The following is a 22770-nucleotide window of genomic DNA, read 5'->3' on the forward strand; positions in this document are numbered from 1 at the left end:
TGGCATGTGCCTGTAATTCCAGCTGTTCAGGAGGCTGAGGTGGGAGAATCACCTGAGCCTGGGGGGTCAAGGCTGCAATGAGCGGAGATTGTGCCGCTGCACACTAGCCTTGGCGACTGAGTGAGATCCCATCTTGGAAAAAAAATAAAATTGAATTCTATCAATGAAAAGATGTAAAGAAATCACAGACTAGAAGAAAACACTTACATAACATATAACGGATAAAGTATTATTATCTGTAATGTATAAAGAATACCTACAAGTCATTAAGAAAAAGATATGTTAATTTAAAAAGTGGACAAAGACACAAATAGCTGTTTCACAGAAGTGGAAACAGGAATGACCAAATACTGTATGATAAGATATTCAGCCTAGGTGGTTAGAAACATGCATTGTAAAACTATAATGAGGTACTATTTTTTTTCTACCCTATTGGAAACATTTAGAAAGTCAGTACCATGTATTAATGGATGTGGAGAGGTATAATGGCCAACTGTTGTGCACAGCTAGCAAGAGTATAAATTAATATAGCTTCTTGGAAAATAAAATAAAATAAGGTGTACCTACTGTATTTCCTAGCAATTCAGTTCCTAGGCCTATACCTTAGAGATATTCCTGCCCAGGTATATCAGAGTGCACCTAGCAGCATTATTTAAAATGGCAAGAAAATGGAAACAATGCAATTGTCATCTTCTGGGGAGTAGATTAAAATAATTGCCATATATTATTTCATACCTCAGTGGAAGTGGAGAAGATTAAAAGATACATTACACTCTGAATGGTCTAAGTCTCGAAACCGATTGAGAGGGAATAATATTGAATATCATTCTGTACTAAAAAGAAAAATGAATAATTATTTATCTTTATAAAGCTCAAAAACATGTAAACTATAAATGAACAGTTCATATACATATATGTAGCAAAACAATAATAAAAGCAAAGGGATGTTAAACATAAATTTTGAGATATAGGTTGTTCTTATTAATGGAGGATAGACCGATAGTAGAGAGAGACACAATAGGGAGCTTCAGAAGTAAATATGATGTTCCATTTCTTAAGCTAGGTTTATGGATTTTTATGTCATTATTTTCATATACATCTACATTATATACAGTGTATTGAATGTTTGAAATATTTAATAATGGTAAAATTAGAGTTGTTTTACAAAGCTTTCTTTTTCTATCAGCCATTCTAATATTTCAGTGCATCGATGTCAAAAATACTGCTTCCGTATTTCCAAAATCTCTGACTTGGTTTCTTTTTAGTCATTTCAAATTATCCCATGCCTTTCTTTTGTTTTATGATTTCATTGTTCTTCATAGAATACATGCTGAAATACATGTTCTTTATGGGAAAACTTATTTTTGTAAACGAACGTGCTACCATTGACAGGAACGAATTTGGAATTGTTGAAAAATTTCGCAGCATGTATTTATTTGTTGGTTTTCAGCGATTCCTTATTGTCACTGGTATAAGTCTCTAGATAAACATATTTGTTTCTATACATACATATGCAAAGCTTGATTTTTCTCCTTCTGTCATTAGGCAAGTGAAAGACCAGAATAAGAAGGTAGCAAATCTGAAGCACAAGGAACAGGTGGAAAAAAAGAAGAGTGCACAAATGTTAGAGGAGGCGCGACGACGGGAGGACAATCTCAATGACAGCTCTCAGCAGCTACAGGTTAGAACACAAGGAGAATCTGAAAGGATCGGGTGAAGACATTTGATCCGTAATCGCATGTGGTTTTTCTCTTCATCTTTATCCTCCTCTTTTTTCTCTTTCTAACCCTGCTTGCTGCCTTCCTCTCAGACCAACTGTTTAGCAATGAAGGAATGGCTTTAAATAGAAAATGCAAGTTTTATTCCACAGCTTTATGAGGACACCTCAGCATAGGAGAAAGTTCATCTTGCTTCAAGTTGATCACACTTAATTGGTAAGTTCAATGACAGTTTAATGAGTGGGTTATATTAGGCTTCAGGGTTGTCAGTATACCTCTTTGCCAGTTCCATTCATTAAAATGGATTGCTAATCTTGGTTTGTGTCTTTCTTCCTTTTTTCTATTCTTCCTTTCTCTTTTCCTTCTACCTCTCTAACCTCCCTCTATCTTTCCTTCCTTTCCTCTTTTTAAATATTCAATTTAGTAAGAATATTTTACAGTCATACAGAATGTGACATATAAACTGTATTTTTTCACTTCAGTGGAGTGATAATTGATGCCTAAACCTAATTATTCACAGATTAATTAAACCAGGCTCAATAACAGCAGTAGCAGCTACCATATTATAAATGTCAGTTAGGTCCTCAGTATTTGAAACTAGACTCTGGTCATTCATTTTGTTTTAGCCTTCACAGTAATCCAAGTGGAGCAGGTGGTATTGTATACATTTTGCACCGGGGGAAATAGATTCAGAGACATTGTGTTACTTACGTAAATGCACACAACTTCTAAATGGCTCAGCCGTGATTTTAACTGGGACTTCCTGAATCTGTAGACTGTCCTCTTTGTCTTGATCATAATGCTTCAGAATGAAGGTTTAGATTATAGGGAAGAATACCATAAACGTGCTGGAGTCTCTGAAAGCCATGCTAAGACTAAGCCACTGCCAGATTGTTTTTCTCTAGTTAACAATTTCTAATTGGGTCTGATACTGTGTATATGCCACAATTACAATCTTTACTGGAGAGATTTGGAGGGGTTACTATGTAGAAGCCATTTTGAGGCTTTACAACAAATTCTTTTAACATATGAAGAAGACTCTACTTTTTACTTCTTTTTCTCATTCCTTTTTTATGTAACTTTTACTGATTATGTTTATAGAAAAAGTATAAATTTCCTCAAATGCACCAAATTTTGAAAAAAGCAGCATGCCCGTTTTTCCTCATCCTTGCCAATAACAGTTAATATTGGCAGTTTTCTCATCTTTCTGTTCTTCCTCTTTTTTTTTCTTTAACAAAATACAAATCTGATGAGTGGTAAATATTTCATTCTGTGTTAATTTATATTTCTCTGATTACCAGTGACATTGTTTTTTCAAGTCTTGAATTTTCTTTTGCTTGTTAATGTAATTTAAATCTCTCTTCCATTGTTAGCTTTTCCTCCCATGGATTTTTTGCTTAGTTTATCCATATTTTGAGAGTATATATTTACACATAAATACTTTTAAGTTGTTCTGTGCTTTCATATTTTTACCTTTACTTTTTAATTCATTTTGTGGTATTTGTGTGGTGAGGATATTTTTTCTTTATTGCTAACAACTTCACAAGAATGTTTATAGGGAATTATTTTATTGCTCACAAACTTGAATTGATGTCTTTATATTTCATGAAATTAATGATGAGTCTGTTTCTAGGATTTCAATTTAACCTCCCTTCTTGAACTATGGCCACATTGTTGTTTAATTCTAGAAAGTATTTATTTTATGATAAGGCAAGCCTCTCTTTATGTTAGCACTTTTAACTGTTTCATTTGTCTTTCTTCCCCTGCTCATCATTTAATGTTTTCTATTAGCAGTCTGTCTTTATAAACCAAAGATACTCTTCTAATCTTCTGTCAGTTGTTATAACACCAAAAGTGCTTTCATATGTAATCTCTTATTTCCTTTTTATATAAACTAAAAGATAAATAAGATAGATTATATTATTTATATTTTACATATAGGGAAAACTAATTTAGAGTGGATGACTGGCTTCCCCAAGGTGTCTAAGTAAATTATAGATACCAAAGTTATGAAAAAGATAGCTGATGGCCATGTGCAAGTTACACAGAGATGTAATTCATTCAAATACCGTGAAAAGAGCACTGGACTACAAGTTAGGATACTTAGGATCTGATCTCAGTTCTTTTACTAACTACTCAGTTACTTAAGTATATTTCTGTTTATTTATTTATTTACTTATTTGACAGACAGTCTTACTCTGTCACCTAGGCCGGAGTGCAGTTGTGTGATCCTCCTGTCTCAGCCTCCCAAGTAGCTGGGACTGCAGGCTTGTAATTTTTTAATTTTTTGTAGAGACAAAGTCTCACTATGTTGCCTTAGGCTATTCTCGAACTCCTGGCTCCACACGAACCTCCTGCGTCAGCCTCCCAAAGGGCTAGGACTATAGGCGTGAGCCACTGTGCCTGGCCCTATGGATCATATTTAGAGATCGCAATCTGGGTGTTAGGGGTACTCCCTACCACTGGGTTGTCATTTACCACAACATAATGAAGAAATACAGCCGGCCATCGTGGCTTATGCTAATCCTAGCGACTCGGGAGGTGAGATGAAGGATCACTTGAGACCAGGAGTTCAAGACCAACCTGAGCAACATAGACCCTGCCTCTAAAAAAATTTAAGAAATTAGCCTGGCAGGATGGTGTACACGTATGGTCCCAGCTACTTTAGAGGCTGAGACTGGAGGATTGCTTTATCCCAGGAGTTCAAGCTTGCAGTGAGCTGTGATTGTGGCACTATACTCGAGCGTACGTGACAGGGCAAGGCCCTGTCTCTAAAATAAATTAAATAAAAATAAAAGAAGTTACGAATTCTTGGAGAAGTTACTCATTCCAGGATTAGAGCAAGAAATGTACAAGATAAACCTAAATTAGTGGTTCTCAAACTTGTGTGCGTTGGAGTTACATGCAGGGCTATTAGAAAAATAGATTGCTGTCTCCTGTCCCTAGGGGTTTTGATTCAGTAAGTTTGGGGAAAGCCCCATGAATTTGCATTTCTAATAAGTTCCTGGGTGATGATAACACTCCTGGACCAGGAACCACATTTTGAAAAATCACTGCGCTATAGCATCATGCGATATGAAAAATTAAGAACCTATCAAAGACTACTGGGGTCATATAAGGATGGACAGAGGAGCAAGAATGAAGGGGCTATCACTGGCCTAGGATAGACAGTTTGAGCATAAGAAAGACTAATGAGCACAGTTGTTTAAAACAAAGTATTTTTAAATCCGGGAACTATAAAAATAATTTGGAGATTGCTGGGACACCAATGCCCTAACACTGGGATTTACTTTTTAAAATTCCAATGGTAGTAGGGGAAACATTGGCCATTTTTTGATAGTTTATTGAAGCTGAGTGATGGTGACATGGGGTGTATGATATTATCTTTCCTATACTTTTGCACGTTTGAAATTGTCCCTAATAAAATGCTGGAAAAGAAAGATATCACTTAACCACTTGAAACTTTCATATCTGTAAAATGAGTCTTAAGACAGATAAGACTTCACTCTTAGACTTTAGTGTGTCTTTCAGTTCTAAACTAGCTTTTTAACCATATTTGCGTAGCCCTGGAGTGGAGCCTGTGACTCTGGGTTCATTTCTTAGCCAAGCTCCTGATTTGTGTTTTCCCTTTACTTGAGAAATATTTTCTGTATTTTCCAAGTAACTCTTTTTTCATATCTCTGCTTGAATTTCATGGAGTTGGTTTCTTCTGTTTTTAAACTGAAGGTCATATAGCTTTGGTCATATACCTTTGCTTTTGTCTAAAAATTATAACTTTTAATTAACATACTAGAAAAAGTAATCCATAATATATATTTGTTTATATCCCTCTACATTTTCTTTTAAACTTTAATTTTACTTATTTGTAATACTAATATATATACACTCTTCCGTATTTTGCTTTTTAAAAACTTTGTATCATTTAAACATTTCCATGAGTTATATGTTTCATAATGATGCTTGTACTTATTATTTTCAGTTGAATCCAGAGTTCAGTAGCTTTATACATGTTCCTCTTTTTCTGGACATTTCTTAATTTTCAATTGTCACAGAGCAAATTTGTACAGATAAATTGTACCCAATTTGGTGATTTCCTTTGTCTATTCCTCAGAGCAAACTTACTCAAAGTATATGAAGTGTTGTAGCTTTTCTTAAATTTTTGTTACCAAAGATGAACTAATTTATAGTACCTCCAGCAGTTTGCAGGCATTCTCTTTTCCCTATAGCCACTTTGGTTCTATTTAATTTTTTGCTCATTTTACATATAATGGTGTCTTCAAGTTGTTATATTTCATTTGTTCGGTGACACTGTCCGTTTTTCACATGTAATGATTTATTATCTGAAATTTCCGTGTCAAATTTTAATTACATTTGCTACCTATCATGAAGATCTTTTCATATCACCTCCTTTGAATTGATATGTTATGAATTACATTGAGGAATGATGATTGTTACGTATTTTTTCTTTTTCAGTCATTTTTCTTTTGAAATTTATTAGATTTTGTTGTTGAAACATCTTTTCAAAAAAATATTTTAAATTGCTTATCTTGTCCTTTCAAGGCAATTTTTTCACTTAATCTCCCATTTGCAACAGAGTCAAGCATACTAGTGTTTCTTTTAGTTCTTTAGCTGTGTGTATGTGTTTGTTTCTTGTAAATGTTCATTGTTTTAATGCATGTGGAATTTATTTAACTTAACAAAACATAGATTTAAAGTACTCTTTCTTTACCCTGATACCCAGTTCTCCTGGTAGCACTTAGTAAATAGGTATTCTTTAAAAAAATTTTAAATCTACCTAATCATATGCTACATAATCACATAGAAGTTTCCATTTCATTCTAGATTGATTGTTTTGTCTTTAATCCAATTTTTCGCATTTCTTCTTCTTCTTCTTCTTTTTTTGTGACGGAGTCTCTTGCCCTGTCCCCAAGGCTGGAGTGCAGTGGTGTGATCTCAGTTTGCTGCAACCTTCACCTCCTGGGTTCAAGTGATTCTCCTGCCTCAGCCTCCCGAGAAGCTGGGATTACGCACCTGGCTAATTTTTTTGAATTTTTAGTGGAGATGGGGTTTCACCATGTTGGCCAGGCTGGTCTGGAACTCCTGACCTCAGGTGATCCAGCCGCCTCGGCCTACCAAAGTGCTGGGATTATAGGCGTGAGCCCAGCCTTTTTGCATTTCTTTTGCCCTTTGTTTACAAAGTCAGTAGGTCATCTTCAACGTCATTAACTTTATCTCAAAACTTTTTTTCTAGGTAAATTTATCAGTTTTTTCAGCAACCTTTGAAACATCATTTGAGTGTCTTTAGTTTGTTAAATTATACTAATAACTTAAAGAATATTATCAGTTGTAATTTATTTAGTCATCTCCAGCCAGGAACTAAATTCATTCCTCTTTTTATTCCTATTTATGTTTATTATTTATCATGTTAAAAAAGATTTAAGGAATATAAAATATTTTCTAAAGAAAGCTAATATCCAGATTACAACCAAATTATTAAAGATTTGTGGTAGATAATAGAGAAGAAAAAGGCAAATGAAACTTCAAGCCATAAAAAGATGAAAAAAGTATTAGCAAATGCTCTTTATTGTATTCGCCTGTAAAATAACGTTTCTCCTTATGAAAACGGAGTCAAATTCCTTACAGAGCTCCTGTCTCTAAAGGTTGTGAGCATTAATGAGATGATACATGTAAAAGCTTCTATAAGAGCAAATGTTAACAGGATTGGACTAGGTAGTAGTAACATAACAGGTACAGTGGGTCCTCCATATCCATAGGTTCTGCATTTTTGGATTCAGCCAACGGTGGATTGACAATATTATGGAAAAAAACACCAATAAAACAGAATAATACAACAATAAAAAATAAATAGAAAATAATATAGTGTAACAGCTGTTTACATAGTGTTTACATTGTATTGGTTATTAGAAGAAATCGAGAGATGATTTAAAATATATGCGAAGATGTGCATAGATTATCTGCAAATACGACAGCATTTTGTATCAGGGACTTGCGCATCTGTGGATTTTCATATTCCAGGGGAGTGTTAGAACCAATCCCCAGAAGATACTGAGGTCCTATGTAGGGATGTAATGAAACGTGAGAGATGCTATAATTTTCTTGTAAAAGGAGGCACTCACTTCATTAGGAGAGAACTTTTAATTTTTCCGGTAGGATTTTGTGAGAAATTTGCCTCATGTTACTTCATTTAGAGCAGTGGTTCTCAAGTAAGGCCCAATTTTGGCGCTAAGGAATCTTTGGCACTGTCTGGGGACATTTGCAACTTGAGGGGTGCTACTGGCATCTAGTGAGTAGAGTGCTGGGGTGCTGCTAAATATCCTGTAGTTCTCCGGATAGCCCCCACAGCAAAGAATTTTTCGGCCCACACGGCAAATAGTGCTGAAGTTTGAAACCACATTTAGAAACACTTTGAACGCCAATTCTGTATCCAAAGTGTTACTGTGGATGAAGTTTTCATGATTAGCTTTGGAAACCTAATACGTATGGCCATATTTATATTTTTTTCTATGTAGAGCTAAGACCAAGGCTGTGAAGTTAAAACTCTGTAGTGGCAGTGCCACAGTACCCAGTAATATCACCTAGGTACACAGTTTTCTGGTACCGTACTCTAATTTGATGTGAAATAATGCTAGGAGAGTTGTGGTGAGTGAGTAATTTACATAGCATACACATTAACCATCATTCTCAGGCACATAATTCCAGATTGAAGTTAATATGCCACGTGATTGAAGTATTCTGTATTATTGTTAAAGAAGACTTGGTACTCTAGAAGTATTTAATAATTGTCACACAATCGTAATCGAATGACTGGTTATATTTTTGGTGTGTCATAGAATAGTAGAATAGCAATTAATTATGTCTTCTCATTTTATTCATTTTTATCACAATGTTTTGTGTTTTAAATTTCTGGCTATTTAGGTGATCTGTTGATGTTTTCATGAAATAGGAGAAGTAAAGGAAACATTACTACCTTATTTCTGTTTTTTGAAGGAATTATTTTAGTATTTCTACATTAAGTATAATAATTCTAGGATTAAAATATTCATTAAGTGTTTTGTACTTAATTGTTTGTTTGTTTGTTTGTTTTTAAGACAGGGTCTTGCTCTATGACCCAGGCAGGAGTGCAGTGGTGTGATCTCAGCTCACTGCAGCCTCCTTCTACCGGGTTCAAGTGATTCTCATGCCTCAGCCACCCAAGTAGCTGGGATTCCAGGCGTGTGCCACCATGCCTGGCTAATTTTGTGTGTCTGTTTTTATTAGAGACGGGGTTTCACCATGTTGGCCAGGCTGGTCCTAGCGTCATGTGATCTGCCTGCCTCGGCCTCTACAAGTGCTGGGATTACAGGTGTGAACCAGCACACCTGGCCTTATACTTAATGTTTTGAATAGTTTATGTTTAATCTTTATCAGATGCCGTTTTGATATTCAAAGGTCAATTTTGCTAGTTACGTTAATAAGCACGTAGTAAATTTATTTTGTTTGTGAAGATTAACACTTGACCTGCAGGGTTCATTTTCACTTTTTGTTATTCAGCGACTGCCAGTTGTGATGTTAAGTTCATCACTGGCTTCACTGTTGCAGGTAGAAGCTACAGTTTGCCAGAGAGCAGTAGTACTACTTTTCTATTTTTTCTCTTTTTTAACTCTGAAAAATAAAATACATTTTTAAAAGTATGCACATGCACACGTAGATGTACCTTGTAAAGAATACTTATAAAATGATCATCTCAAGAAATTGGAGTATTGTTGGCATCCCAGAAATCTTATGTGTATTTCTTTGCTATCATTTTTCTCTTCTGTTCCTCTAGAGATTACTATTCTGACTTTTCTTCTTCTTTGCTTTTCTTTATGACCTGCACATATATCAAAAAGTATAATTTAGTTTTGTATATTTTGTACTTCAATAAATGGAATTATTATATTTATTCTTTTGTCACTTCTTTTGTTGATCATTATTTGTGAGATTCATTTGTATTAGTTATATGTAGCATCCATTCCTTTATTGTCCTTGTACTGTGTTTATTTAATTCAGAATTCCACATTTATATTGAAAGTGCTCTGAAAAGACAGTTTCATTTCTTTTCAATTTTCCATTCTTTGAATACTTCAGATAGTACCAAAAGTAATTCCTTTTTGCAGAAAGTGAGTTTAGAAGTAAGTGGTTACTTTGCTTTTTGTTTTTGGTTCAACGCATTAAAAATGTTCTGATTGGATTAAACACTGTCTTACATGTGAAATGAAAATGACACCTGAAAAACTGAGGGAATCTGAGGATCCCAGAGATTCTAAACACCTTTTTGTCATTTATCATGGCCTTAGATATGAATACTCTTCCTTACGATGTCATGTTGCCACTCAGTTGTATCCTATTTCTACCTTTGTGTTCTGGACAGTTAATTACTGTGATTTATAGTAACTTATCTCACACTTTTTGGTCTCAGAAGCCTCTTTGCATTTAAATATTATTAAAGTTCCCAAAGTGATTTTTTTTTTCTTTTTTTAAATAGAGACTGAGTCTTAACTATGTTGCCCAGGCTGGTCTCGAACTCCTGGCCTCAAGTGATGCTCCCACCTTGGCCTCCCAGGGTGCTGGGATTATAGGCGTGAGCCACTGCACCAGGCCTCAAAGTGATTTTTTTATATGGGTTATATATGATATACATGTGCAGATCTTTTGACCTAGCTATCCCATGTCGTAGATTTATATGCATATACATGTCCAAAAATATAAAAATACATATGTACAAGGTGACTTATAACATTATTCGTAATTGCAAAATTTTGAAAACCTAATTGCCTATAGGTGGGAGAGTGCTTAAATTCACCATGGTGAATCTACACAAAGGAGACTGGCAGTTTTAAAAAAGAAATGAAACGTGAGCAAAAAAAAAAAAAAAAAGGTATTTTAATCGTGAATGAAATACATATCCATGAGTTTATACTGATATAAATAAGTAATCAAATACATAAATAAATGGCATATGGACAGACGGCTCTTTCTCATAGAAGAATTTCAATTAATAAGTATAGATGGAAATAGACCAAAAGAAAATCACCATGAGACAAACTGATGGTTGTGAAAGTTAGTGTGTGAAAGTTTGAGGTTAAACATGGCTTTCATAGTCTCAAAATGTTTTCCCTAAAAAGGTGTTTATTTTAACAGAAGACCATAACTTTTCAGTGAAGAAACCTACCAGGACACCTTAACAAAGTGTTCAGAGTTAACATTACCAGTAATAAAGAGACATCGACCTCATGAACCCCTTGATACAAGGCACTGAGAGGGACACGATATCATTTCTGTGTTATTCTTTCCAAAAATGTGTAACCTCATTCCAGTAATGAGAGAATGCCAGACAAATGCAAATTCTGGGACATTTTACGACATAACTGAGCAGTACACTTTAAATATGTCAAGATGATGAAAGACAAGGAAAGACTGAGCAGTTATAGATGTATTTGAGGGGAAATGTCAACTAAATGAATTGTGGGATCTTGGATTAAAGCAGATTTCAGGAAAAGGAACAGAAAATTAGCTGGGTATAGTGGTGCATACCTACAGTCCCAGCTACCTGGGAGGCTGAAGAGGGAGGATCACTTGAGCCCAGGAGTTTGAGGTTGCAGTGAGCCCAGGAGTTTGAGGTTGCAGTGAGCCCTGTTTGTGCCACTGCGCTTCAGCCTACAAGACAGAGTGAGACCCTGTCTCAAAAAAAGAAAAAAAAAAATCCAGAAAGAAAGGACATTGGTGGAAAAACAATGAAAGTAAGGTTCTCAGGTTGGTAAATAGCATTGTACCAGTGTTAATTTCCCAGTTTTGATCATCTTATTATGGTTATGTAAACCATAAACATTACAGGAGCCTGTATAAGGAGCAGATGGGCACTGTTCTGTTTTTGCAGCTTTTCTGTATGTTCATAATTAATTCAGAATAAAAGTTTTATTTAACAAATGTATTGACACTATATTTCTCAGCACTTGTAATCACCCAGTTCACTTTGCCATCTCTTTGAAATAAGTATGCTTTTGAATTTAAAAATGTCTTACTACCAAAATTAACGTAACAGGATAGTTAGCTCAGGCATTTTTCCTGAATTTAGGAATGCAGATATTATGTTCTCATATTGTTGACTTCGTAAACCTGTAGTTTAATTAGGAATGTAGCTGATCAGGCCGGGCACAGTGGCTCGTGCCTGTAATCCCAGTACTTTGGGAGGCTGAGGTGGGTGGATCACCTGAGGTCGGGAGTTCAAGACCAGCATGACCAACATGGAGAAACCCCGTCTCTACTAAAAATACAAAAGTAGCCGAGCGTGGTGGCACATGCCTGTAATCCCAGCTACTCAGGAGGCTGAGGCAGGAGAATCGCTTGAACCTGGGAGGTGGAGGTTGCGGTGAGCCGAGATCATGCCACTCCACTCTAGCCTGGGCAACAAGAGCAAAACTGCATCTCAAAAAAATAAAAATAAAAAGGATGTAGCTAATCAAGTTGATCGTTCTAAAGATTAGACTCAAATCCTCAAGCCATGATGATGTAATATGGCTATTATCAGTAGAGTTATACCTAGACCTAGAGATGAACCTTGACCTGTCTGTATCCTTCAAGTATAGAAGGTTTAATTTTACTCATTTTTAAACATACTTGAGATGTCTTTCATTTTTTCAATATAAATTTATCGAATGCTTTCTAAGTGTCAGGCACTGTTGCTAATATTTGGTTATACAGCAGTGAAAAGACATGTTCTCCGCCCTTCTGGAACATTGTCTCATGGAAGAACAATAAAACTAAACAAATAAGTAAATATCAACCAGGGTAAGTACTACAAAGAAATAAACAGGACACTGTGATAGATGATGGGGGAGGGAAATATTTTGGGCAACAAATTTAGGTAGTGACATCAGAGGGGTCCTCCCAAAGGACATTGAGATCTGAAAAAGCCGTATAAAAAGTGGAGAAGACAAAAAATTGAGGTTACCCATATGGCAGTGAAAAGCTTGGCATTTTCAAAGTAGAGAATAGGTAAGGGTCAGGTCAAAAGGGACCTTATAGGCCATGAAAAGAAGTTTAGATTTTACAAGTAGTGAAACATTCTACGTGAAAAGTCGACAGGATCTGATTTGCATTTTCAGGATACTGTTTTTTGCAATATTTGGAGGATGATTGGAGTGGGACAAGAGTCATACAAAAGTGTTTGCTCACTGTTTCATACCTTTGTGTGCTGTGCAGTTTTCTATGCTAGAAACAGTAATGTTGCACAAGACAAACAAGCTTCTTTCTCTGAAGAAGCTCACATTCTGGTAAGGGCTCTGTGAGAATTGAGGAGAGAGGTTTTTATTTATATTAAAAAAAAATTTTTTTAGAGACAGACTCGCTCTGTCACTCTGGCTACAGTGCAGTGGCATGATCATAGTTCACTGCAGCCTCAAACTCCTGGACTTAAGCGATTCTCCTGCGTCAGCCTCTGGAGTATCTGGGACTATAGGGGTGTGCCACCACACCTGGCTAATTTTTTTTTTCTTCTTATTTTAAGTAGAGACTGAGTCTTGCTGTGTTGCCCAGGCTGGACTTGAACTCCTGGCCTCAAGCAGTCCTTCTGCCTTAGCCTCCAAAATGCATGGATTATACTTTACATTACTTATTATAACTTTTTATTTCTGCTGGCTGTCAAAAGATGTGTTATAATACAAGTACAGTAATTTCAATTATAGTAATTGCTATACGCAGAACTGAAATTAGGTAAATTCCAGCAACAGCAAGAACCTTTCAAATAAAACATATAGAAGCATAGTCTTAGCTGATTTGACTGTTGGTGAATTGGGGATTTAAAAAAGCTTTCTCTTGAAAGCCTACCCATCTTTTAAGGGTCAGATGCTTTTTCTTGCGAAGCTGCCTAAATCCTCGTAGTTGGAATTAATCATACCTTCTGTTGTAATTTCATTAGTTTGTTTCTGCATTGATTTGGGGATTATTTTATATTACTTTGTATTATATGCTAATTGTGTGCTGGTTCCTCTGCATACTTGAGCTTGGGGATCATGTCTTGGTATTTTACATATAGTTGGTACTTCATAAATGTTTATTGATTTTAATTGTATCTATAGATGTCAAGAACATTCTGTCACATGCATCTTAGCCTGGTCTTTTAGTCTATTTGGGCTGCTATAGCAAAATACTGTAAACTGGCTAGCTTATAAACAATAGAAATTTATTTCTCACAGTTCTGTGCCTGGAAAGTCCAAGATCAAGGAACCAGCAGATTTGGTGTCTGGTACAGGTCCACTTTCTGGTTCATAGGTAGCACCTTCTTGGTGTGTCCTCACATGGTGGAAGGGGCAAGGCAGCTCTCTGCAGTCTCTTTTATAAGGGCATTAATGCCATTCATGAGGGCTCTGCTCTCATGACCTAATGACCTCCCAAAAGCTCCACCTCCTAATACCATCACGTTGGTGATTAGATTTCAACGTTTGAATTTTGGGAGCACACAAAATTCAGATTCTGATTCTGATCTGATCTGATCAGATCAGATCATGGCACCTGGCATTTGGAGCCTCCTATTAAAGCAAGCTCTGTTTTAACCTCATCTTGAGGTCAGATGCTTGGCTTCTCTGTTTTACACAAGCTGACAGTGTTGGTTTCTTTGAATATAACACGTTGTTTTCCTAATGTATGCTCTTCTACTTATGCAGAATCTTTTTCCTGTGGATTTCCAGTTTTACTACATAAAGATTCTGCCTTAAAATTAACTTTTGTTGATGAACTCTGCCTGGACTTGTTATCGTCTTATCCATTGTTCCTTAGCCTGTATGTTCAATCGTGCTTTATTGTTTACCTACTTTTCAATACATTGTTTTATAATTGCCCCTGTGTGATTTAACCCATTTAATTTTACCTTCTCAGCTAGTTTATATCTTTCATAAGTGAAGAATTACTTTAAAATTTCTTTTTAGTTTTTCTTAAACATTGTTTTGCATAGGTTCATTAATTATAGCTGTACTTATTGAGTTATAAATAATAAAATTTAATTTAGTTATAATTTTTTTGGAACTGAATGATATTCCGTTCAGCATCCTAATAAATATTTTCTAAAATTCTGTTGGCTATCCTTTAAGAGCCTTGTATGTTTTAACACAGGAAATGCCATCTTCCCTTAGTTGAGAATATTAATTCTTTGAGCAGTGACACTCAGATACACCTTTCAACGAGGCTGTAAGTTTTAGTCACGTCCTAATAATGCAAAGTAGAGTGGACTGAAAGGAGGCTCCTATCAATAGTGGTTTGGGGCTTTGTTTTCCTTTATAACAAAGATAAGTATCTGAATTTAACCTTGAAAGAGGTTGTTGTGAGAGAGATTAATGGAATGCTAGAAGAATGCTGTGGTGCTGTGAGTCAGCTCTCCCAAAACCAATGAATATTAAGAATAAAGTTCAAAGGAAGTGAAAACAATGGAAATAGAGCCGGGGAAAATCAGCTTTACATATATTTAAGCATATTCTCTTCTTAGATATATAGTCAATGAAACATTTGTGTTTTTCTCTGTAATTTGATTTAACTCTGTCTACAAAAACAGTTTCTTCATTTTGATAAGAGATTTTTTTCCTTTCTGAGAATGAGCACTACTTATCCTTCATTTTAAATTTGCCAGGGGGATAATTATTTAAGAAAGCCTTTTATAAAAATTAAGATTGACATCTTTTTAGGAATACTATTTCTAGAAATAGTATGTGATTTGTCACATGCTGGATACATCTAATATATTAATGTTCCTGTTTTTGCAAAAATAAATTTTGATTTCCTGTTTCCAGAACTTTTCCTTCACCTGTTTAAATGTTTAATCCTGTATCATTTCTTCCTTTTTAATAAAAATTTTTTCTTAGTAAAACAGGGCTTTTTCTATATAGAATATTGTCGTAGGTGAGTTTTTATGGTGTTCTTAATGAATATTAGAGTAACGGATCACAATGGAAAAGTATGCATATAAATCAGCATCTGTTTTTACATCCCTGTGGATAGTTGCTGAAATTACGCATGAAAATTCTCTTTTACTGCAGGTGAAGCACCTACACAAATTGTTGGTTATGTGTGCAGCTTTTAAAAACTCCTATCTCAAACTGGGCCACTTTTTACCATTTAGAAAGAAAGCAAAAACACGGCTTAACATTATTTTTTAAAATTCTGCAGTGTTCGAAATGGACTCTATAGTACTTTTCCCTCTGGCCACATGTCAGTTCAATTTAATAGCAGTGAAATTTATTGAAAGACTTTATTGATAGGACTAATGTGCTCTCCATAAAATGATGAATAAAATTACATTAGGCACTAAAATTATTAAAAACTGGACTACTAAGTTCTCACTTTAGTGAAATGAATGGTTTACTCCTTTCCTTTGTGTTGTGTGAGCTCTTCTTGGTTTGCATTTGGAAGGAAAAGTCTCCAATGAGATTCTTTTTTTTCTTAAATTTTATTTTTAATTATAATGGATACATAATAGTTATACATATTTACGAGGTACACGTGATGTTTTGATACAAGCATGTAATGTGTAATGATCAGATCTGGGTAATTAGGGTACTCATCCCCTCAAGCATTTATCATTTCTCTGTGTTAGGAACGTTATAATTCTATTCTTTTAGGTATTTTAACATGTACAACAAAGTGTTGTTAGTTATAGTTGCCTTATTATGCCACTGAATACTAATCCTTTTATTTTTTAAGAGAACAGAAGCAGGTATGCAAATAGTCCATTTTCTAAGACCTCAGAAGCAAAGGTCAGCCTCTTATGGACCACATCAGTTGTCTGTTATTTTAAGGAAAAGATATTTTTGGGATTTTTTGGTAAAGACTTTGAAAAGGTATGCTTGTTCTTTTTATAAGCATTACAGATCAAAGATTTATAGTGTCCTAGGATTAGGTAAACTCCATGTCCTTGCCCAAGTTTCTCATACTCAGCTACCGTGATTTTCAAGATGAGACCCTTCCCAGTCTGTATGGGATATTTGTACTCTATGCTCTGTAAAATTTATTGATATAAAGCATCATTTTTATATGTGTACTTTTCTGTTTATTTAATGAAATACATCTACTTTTGTTTTGACTTTGGTTTTTAACAATTGGGGTTATAACAGAGCACCACTCTTAACTGAGGGGAGACATTTGAGGAGTTTTAAGGAGAAGGAGGGAGAGAATATTTTTAAATTTTAACCCACAGTATTGCCTTAAACTAGTTGGTGTGTAACCAAATTCTGTCTCTGTGTTGTGCTAGCTTTCACTTCATCAGTGCATCTGGCTTCAATTTTTTTCCCCACAAAGCATCTGAGAAGTTGGTAAATGAATTCTGACATGTTGAATGATTTTAATGAAATCTTCTGGATGTGTATATATGCTTAGGGGATGGGGAAGAGGGAGGCAGAATAAGCAGTGGGGTTGAAGGTAACAAAGAATTACTGTCTCTTTACATTAAGGATAATGGATAACAGTTAACATTAATATCTTTCAGAACAGGTTAAAGTCTATCTGGTAAGTGGTGTTTACTTCCAAGGAAGCAGCTCTTATTATTAATTCAAATAAATGACTTCCATTACCATGTCAGAATGAGAGTTGGGAGAGGGAGGAGAGAATGTGGGAGATTGTTACTTTGGATAATCTTTGTGAAATCTGAATTGGCCTTCTTTCTGCTGCAGAAAAAGGCAAAAGCTTAGGAAGATCTACCATTATCAAGTAGCTCTTTTTTATGTTACTGTACTGTAGAGCCTTGTTAACAATTTTTGAGGGAGATGTTTGAGGGCACAACAAATTAAATTTTAATTGCAGTTTCTCCTCTGCCTTTGCTTTTCTGATTGAATGTTTGATTGGAAAGAAAGGCAGCTAGCTGGGTGCGGTGGCTCACACCTGTAATCCCAGCACTTTGGGAAGCCGAGGCAGGCAGATCACCTGAGGTCAGGGGTTCGAGACTAGCCTGACCAATATGGAGAAACCTTATCTCTACGAAAAATACAAAATTCGCCAGGCGTGGTGGTGCATGCCTGTAATCCCAGCTACTCTGGAGGCCGAGGCAGGAGAATCGCTTGAACCCAGGAGGTGGAGGTTGTGGTGAGCCGAGATCATGCCATTGCACTCCAGCCTGGGCAACAAGAGGGAAACTGCATCTCAAAGAAAAAAAAAGGCAGTGGAGGGTAGAGTCTTACAGCTCAGTGATGTGTAGCTTGGTGTTGACAGAGTTGACATCAAGAAGTAAAGTTCTGAGAGATGTATTGGGGGTGGTATCATGGGAGTTGCTGTAGAGTCCAGTCTCTCCCTGTTAATCTGCCTGAGTGAAGCTATAGTTAGGCTGTCCCAACTTCTGCCCTAGTCTCTTCGAATATAGGAGTCTTCTTCTTTAAGGAGATGAGGGATTCTTTGAAAGGTCTTCCTTCTTCTCCCTCTACCAGACCCCTCAAAGTAGTCACACAAACCTCCTGCCGTGAACCCTGTACTCTGTGAGTGAAGTATTCGTATTTGATTTCAGCAAATATGTGAGGCTGGCAAAAGTAGGCTTCAGTTACATAATCCAATGGTAGGAAAAATGGTCTGGGTTCGTTTTGGTGAGTGCAAATGTGGTTAATAGCAGTTGAAGTAAAACTCTAAAGATACTGCTTTCATTTTAGGTGATATGAACTATTTAAAATGATAAAGCATGTTGCTTTGCTATCTCTAGATAGCTATTAAGTGAGATGTCTGTGACACACAGTACATTTCTAAATTTTGGGTTGCCTGAATTGTTTAAGCAGAGTAAAATAGCCAAGTTAGGGCAGGTGCATGAAATAAAACTCTCTCTCTACTTAGTCTTATTCCCCTAGGCTGCCAATTTAATGCTTTTTTCTAATTAGTGAGTGCTATAAAATGGCTTATCTCCAAACAGTACCTGTGTTAATGGCAGAAATCACAATTACTTTGGCACCAACTAATAATTCCCCTTTGTAATTTTTTTAAATTTTATTTTTATTTTATACATTTTTTTGAGCCAGAGTCTTACTCCCTCTCCCAGGCTGGAGTGTGGTGGCGTAATCTTGGCTCACTGCAACCACCGCCTCCCCGGTTCAGGCAATTCTTCCTGCCTCAGCCTCCCAAGTGGCTGGGATTATAGGTGTGCACCACCACCCAGGATAATTTTTGTATTTTTAGTAGAGATGTGGTTTCACCATGTTGGCCAGGCTGGTCTTGAACTCCTGACCTCAGGTGATCCACCCACCTTGGCTTCCCAAAGTGCTGGGATTACAAGCTTAATTTTTAATTGACAAATAATAATCGTACATATGTATGGTGATGTTTGAATACATGTATACATTGTGGAATGATCAAATCAGGCTAATTAACATATCCATCACCTCACATACTTGTCATTTCTTTGTGGTGAGAACATCTCAAATCCACTTTTTTTTTTTTTAAATACATTAAGTTCTGGGTTTCATGTGCAGAATGTGCAGTTTTGTTACATAGGTATACACGTGCCATGGTGATTTGCTGCACCCATCAACCCGTCGCCTACATTAGGTATTTTCTCCTAATGTTATCCCTCCCCCAGCCCCAAACCCCCCCCAACAGGCCCCAGTGTGTGATGTTCTCCTCCCTGTGTCCATGTGTTCTGATTGTTCAACTTCCACTTATGAGTGAGAACATGCGGTGTTTGGTTTTCTGTTCTTGTGTTAGTTTGCTGAGAATTAGGGTTTCCAGCTTCATCCATGTCCCTGCAAAGGACATGAGCTTATCCTTCTTTATGGCTGCATAGTATTCCATGGTATATATGTGCCACATTTTCTTAATCCAGTCTATCATTGATGGACATTTAGGTTGGTTCCAAGTCGTTGCTATTGTGAACAGTGCCACAATAAACATTTGTGTGCATGTATCTTTATTGTAGAATGATATATAATCCTTTGGGGTATATACCCAGTAATGGGATTGCCGGGTCAAATGGTATTTCTAGTTCTAGATCCTTGAGGAATCACCACACTGTCTTCCACAATGGTTGAACTAATTTACACTCCCACCAACAGTGTAAAAGCATTCCTGTTTTTCCACAACGTCTTCAGCATCTGTTGCTTCCTGGCTTTTTTTTTTTTTTTTTTTTTGAGACGGAGTCTCATTCTGTTGCCCAGGCTGGAGTGCAGTGGCGTGATCTCGGCTCACTGCAAGTTCTGCCTCCCAGATTCATGCCATTCTCCTGCCTCAGCCTCCCGAGTAGCTGGGACTACAGGCACCCACCACCACTCCCGGCTAATTTTTTTTTGTATTTTTTTTAGTAGAGACGGGGTTTCACCATGTTAGCCAGGATGGTCTCAATCTCCTGACCTCGTGATCCGCCCACCTCAACCTCCCAAAGTGCTGGGATTACAGGCGTGAGTTTAATGATTGCCATTCTAACAGGTGTGAGATGGTATCTCATTGTGGTTTTGATTTGCATTTCTCTAATGACCAGTGATGATGAGCATTTTTTCATGTCTGTTGGCTACATAAATGTCTCCCTTTGAGAAGTGTCTGTTCATATCCTTTGCCCATTTTTTGATGGGGTTTGCTTTTTTCTTGTAAATTTGTTTAAGTTCTTTGTAGATTCTGGATATTAGCCCTTTGTCAGATGGATGGATTGCAAAAATTTTCTCCCATTCTGTAGGTTGCCTGTTCACTCTGATGAAATCTACTTCTTTTAATACACAGTTGTAATTTAAAATTAGACTCTGTTTTTGCCTTTTTTTTTTTTTATAAGTTTTTCCCTTGTCTACTTTAAGACTAGAAGCAGTTATAATGAAAATTCATGAGGAAACAGGAGTTTAAAGAGGGTCTTTATTCAGTGGGGGCCAATAGACTCTGAGTATTTCGTTCTCAGACTACAAAAAAAAAAAAAAAAAAAAAAAAAGTTGATTTCCCAAACAGTCAAACGTGAGGATTCACTCAAATGTGATGACTAAGCTTATTGATAAACCTCCATTGTATATCTCTTAAAACATTTGCCCAATTTTTTTTCAGCTGAACTTTGATGATTGGCCTATCACTGAGTATTCTTGGTGTTGAACTGTTTATGAATACGTTGGATTACTCTAATTTGTAATCATAGTCACAAGAAAATATTTTATTAGAATTCAAATCACTTGCAGAGTTTATTCTGAATAATTCCTGACATAATGCATATCTTGCTGGTTTCACATTCAGTGAAATGCTGAGCCATATCTCAATTCTGTAGTCTCCATAATATCTGCCTTTATATTTTAGGTATGTTTGGGTTCCATTTTAATATAGTCTCATACCAACAGCTGTGTTTTTATAATTGAGGTCCTGTTAGCCTAAAAGGCATTTTTCTTGGAGAAGAAATTTTGTCTTCATTGATAATCCAGTTTTGTTATACTGGAGCTACATCCTCAGGTTGTATAATACCCATCCTTCAGTTTGACTCCAAGTCATCCTTACCTCCTGGCGTTCATGCCCTTGTGTAGTCCTGTCCCGCACCCTGTCAGGATTGGTCTGTATGAACCGTACAAGAAGGCAGAAGTGATGGCGCCGGCTTCTGAAGCTACATCACAAAAGACATTGATGCAACTGCCTTGCACTCCTGAATCCCTTGCCCTGGTGAGAGCCAGCCTCCGTGTTGTAATGACACTCAAGCAGCCCGGTGGAGAGGAACAGAGGCCTCTTGCCAATAGCTGCACCACCTTGCCAGCCATGTAAGTGGAAGCAAAGGACTGAAGTCTGGTTGACATCTTGACTACCACCTCATAAGAGACCCTGGCACCAGAACTGTTTAGCTAAGCTGCTTTTGAGTTCTTGACCCACACAAACTGTGTGAGATAATCAGTATTCACTGTTGTCTTAAGCTGCTAAGTTTCGAAGTAACTCATTAATACAACAATGAACAATGATTACAGGTATTTTATATTTTTAGTATTAAGGTGATCTACCATAGTCTGATTTTTCCCCTCTAAATCCACAGTTTGGTTTTCTCTGTTAGAGTAATAAATGCTATTTTAAATTGTTTTATTCATATTATCACCATGGTAATTATCAGGGTTGGGTACCGTTGGAGCTTTTGTTGGTGTTTATTACCTATATAACTCATATTTGTCTGCTGACAGCCCGTAAGCTGGGAAAAGAGTTACAAATGTATGTAAAACATGATGTGTCATATAGCCTTTCATAGATTTATTTCCTATGTAAAAAACTGCTCTAACTAGTGCCACATTCTCCAGTAGAAATACAATGTGAGCCACACGTATAATTTTGAATTTTCTAATAGTCTCATTAAAAAAACTAAAAGGAAACATTAATTTTAATAATGTTTTCTTTAATCAAATATATCCAAAATATTATTTCAACATATAATCAATATGAAAATTATTAAAGAAATGTTGTACCTCCTTTTTTTTTAAGACTAAGTTTTTGAAATTTAGGTGTGTTTATAGCACATCTCAGTTTGGACTAGCCACGTTTAATCACCCAGTAGCTAGTTGTTGCTAGTGGCTTCTGCATTGGACAGTACAAATAGTATATTAGCTAAAGAAGAATATTTTCCTCTAAGCTAGTGGCAGATTAAGAATGCCTATAAACAACAGGTATGATTTTCTCAAATTAAGTGTGGCATGTCCTACCTTAATCTCTAGCTACATTTAGTTCCAGTAAGTCAACTTCCTAATTTCCAGATGCTTCAGATCCTTCAAACCTAAGGAATATAGGGATAGGAGGAATTAGGGATAGTAGATAGTATATGTAGATTTCTTCAGCATTACAGACTCAGAATGGCTCTTACAGTCTCATAGTTTATCATGAAGGTTGGTGAATATGGACTTTTTGAAGGAGAAAATGTACTTTAGCATGTAAAGCATGTCTTCCAAGCCTCAGGCTACACATGGTAGAATCACTCTTACACTTGAGCCACCAGGAAGCACTTTCCAGGGGTTTTAGCACATCCCCTTACTTCATCGATGTGGTCCTCAGAACAGAAGTATGTGAAGTCTGTTGCATTTCATGATTCTCAAGTCTAATATGACATCTTATTGGCTCACTCACTTGCAAGGAA

The 22770-nt window shown here is 36.2% G+C and overlaps 1 protein-coding gene across 23 annotated transcripts in view; it reads left to right on the forward strand.

The window, feature by feature from the left end:
* Window positions 1-22770, forward strand: part of ERC1 (ELKS/RAB6-interacting/CAST family member 1) — a 519708-nt gene that overhangs the window by 248122 nt on the left and 248816 nt on the right. For all 23 annotated transcript variants that reach the window (XM_063694551.1, XM_055357508.2, XM_055357510.2 and 20 more), the window contains one exon: window positions 1546-1681. In XM_063694551.1, coding sequence (XP_063550621.1) covers window positions 1546-1681 — 136 coding nt within the window. The remainder of the gene's footprint in view (window positions 1-1545; window positions 1682-22770) is intronic.

This window comes from Gorilla gorilla, chromosome 10 (assembly GCF_029281585.2).
Source record: "Gorilla gorilla gorilla isolate KB3781 chromosome 10, NHGRI_mGorGor1-v2.1_pri, whole genome shotgun sequence".
In the NCBI taxonomy this organism is placed as follows: Eukaryota; Metazoa; Chordata; class Mammalia; order Primates; family Hominidae; genus Gorilla; species Gorilla gorilla.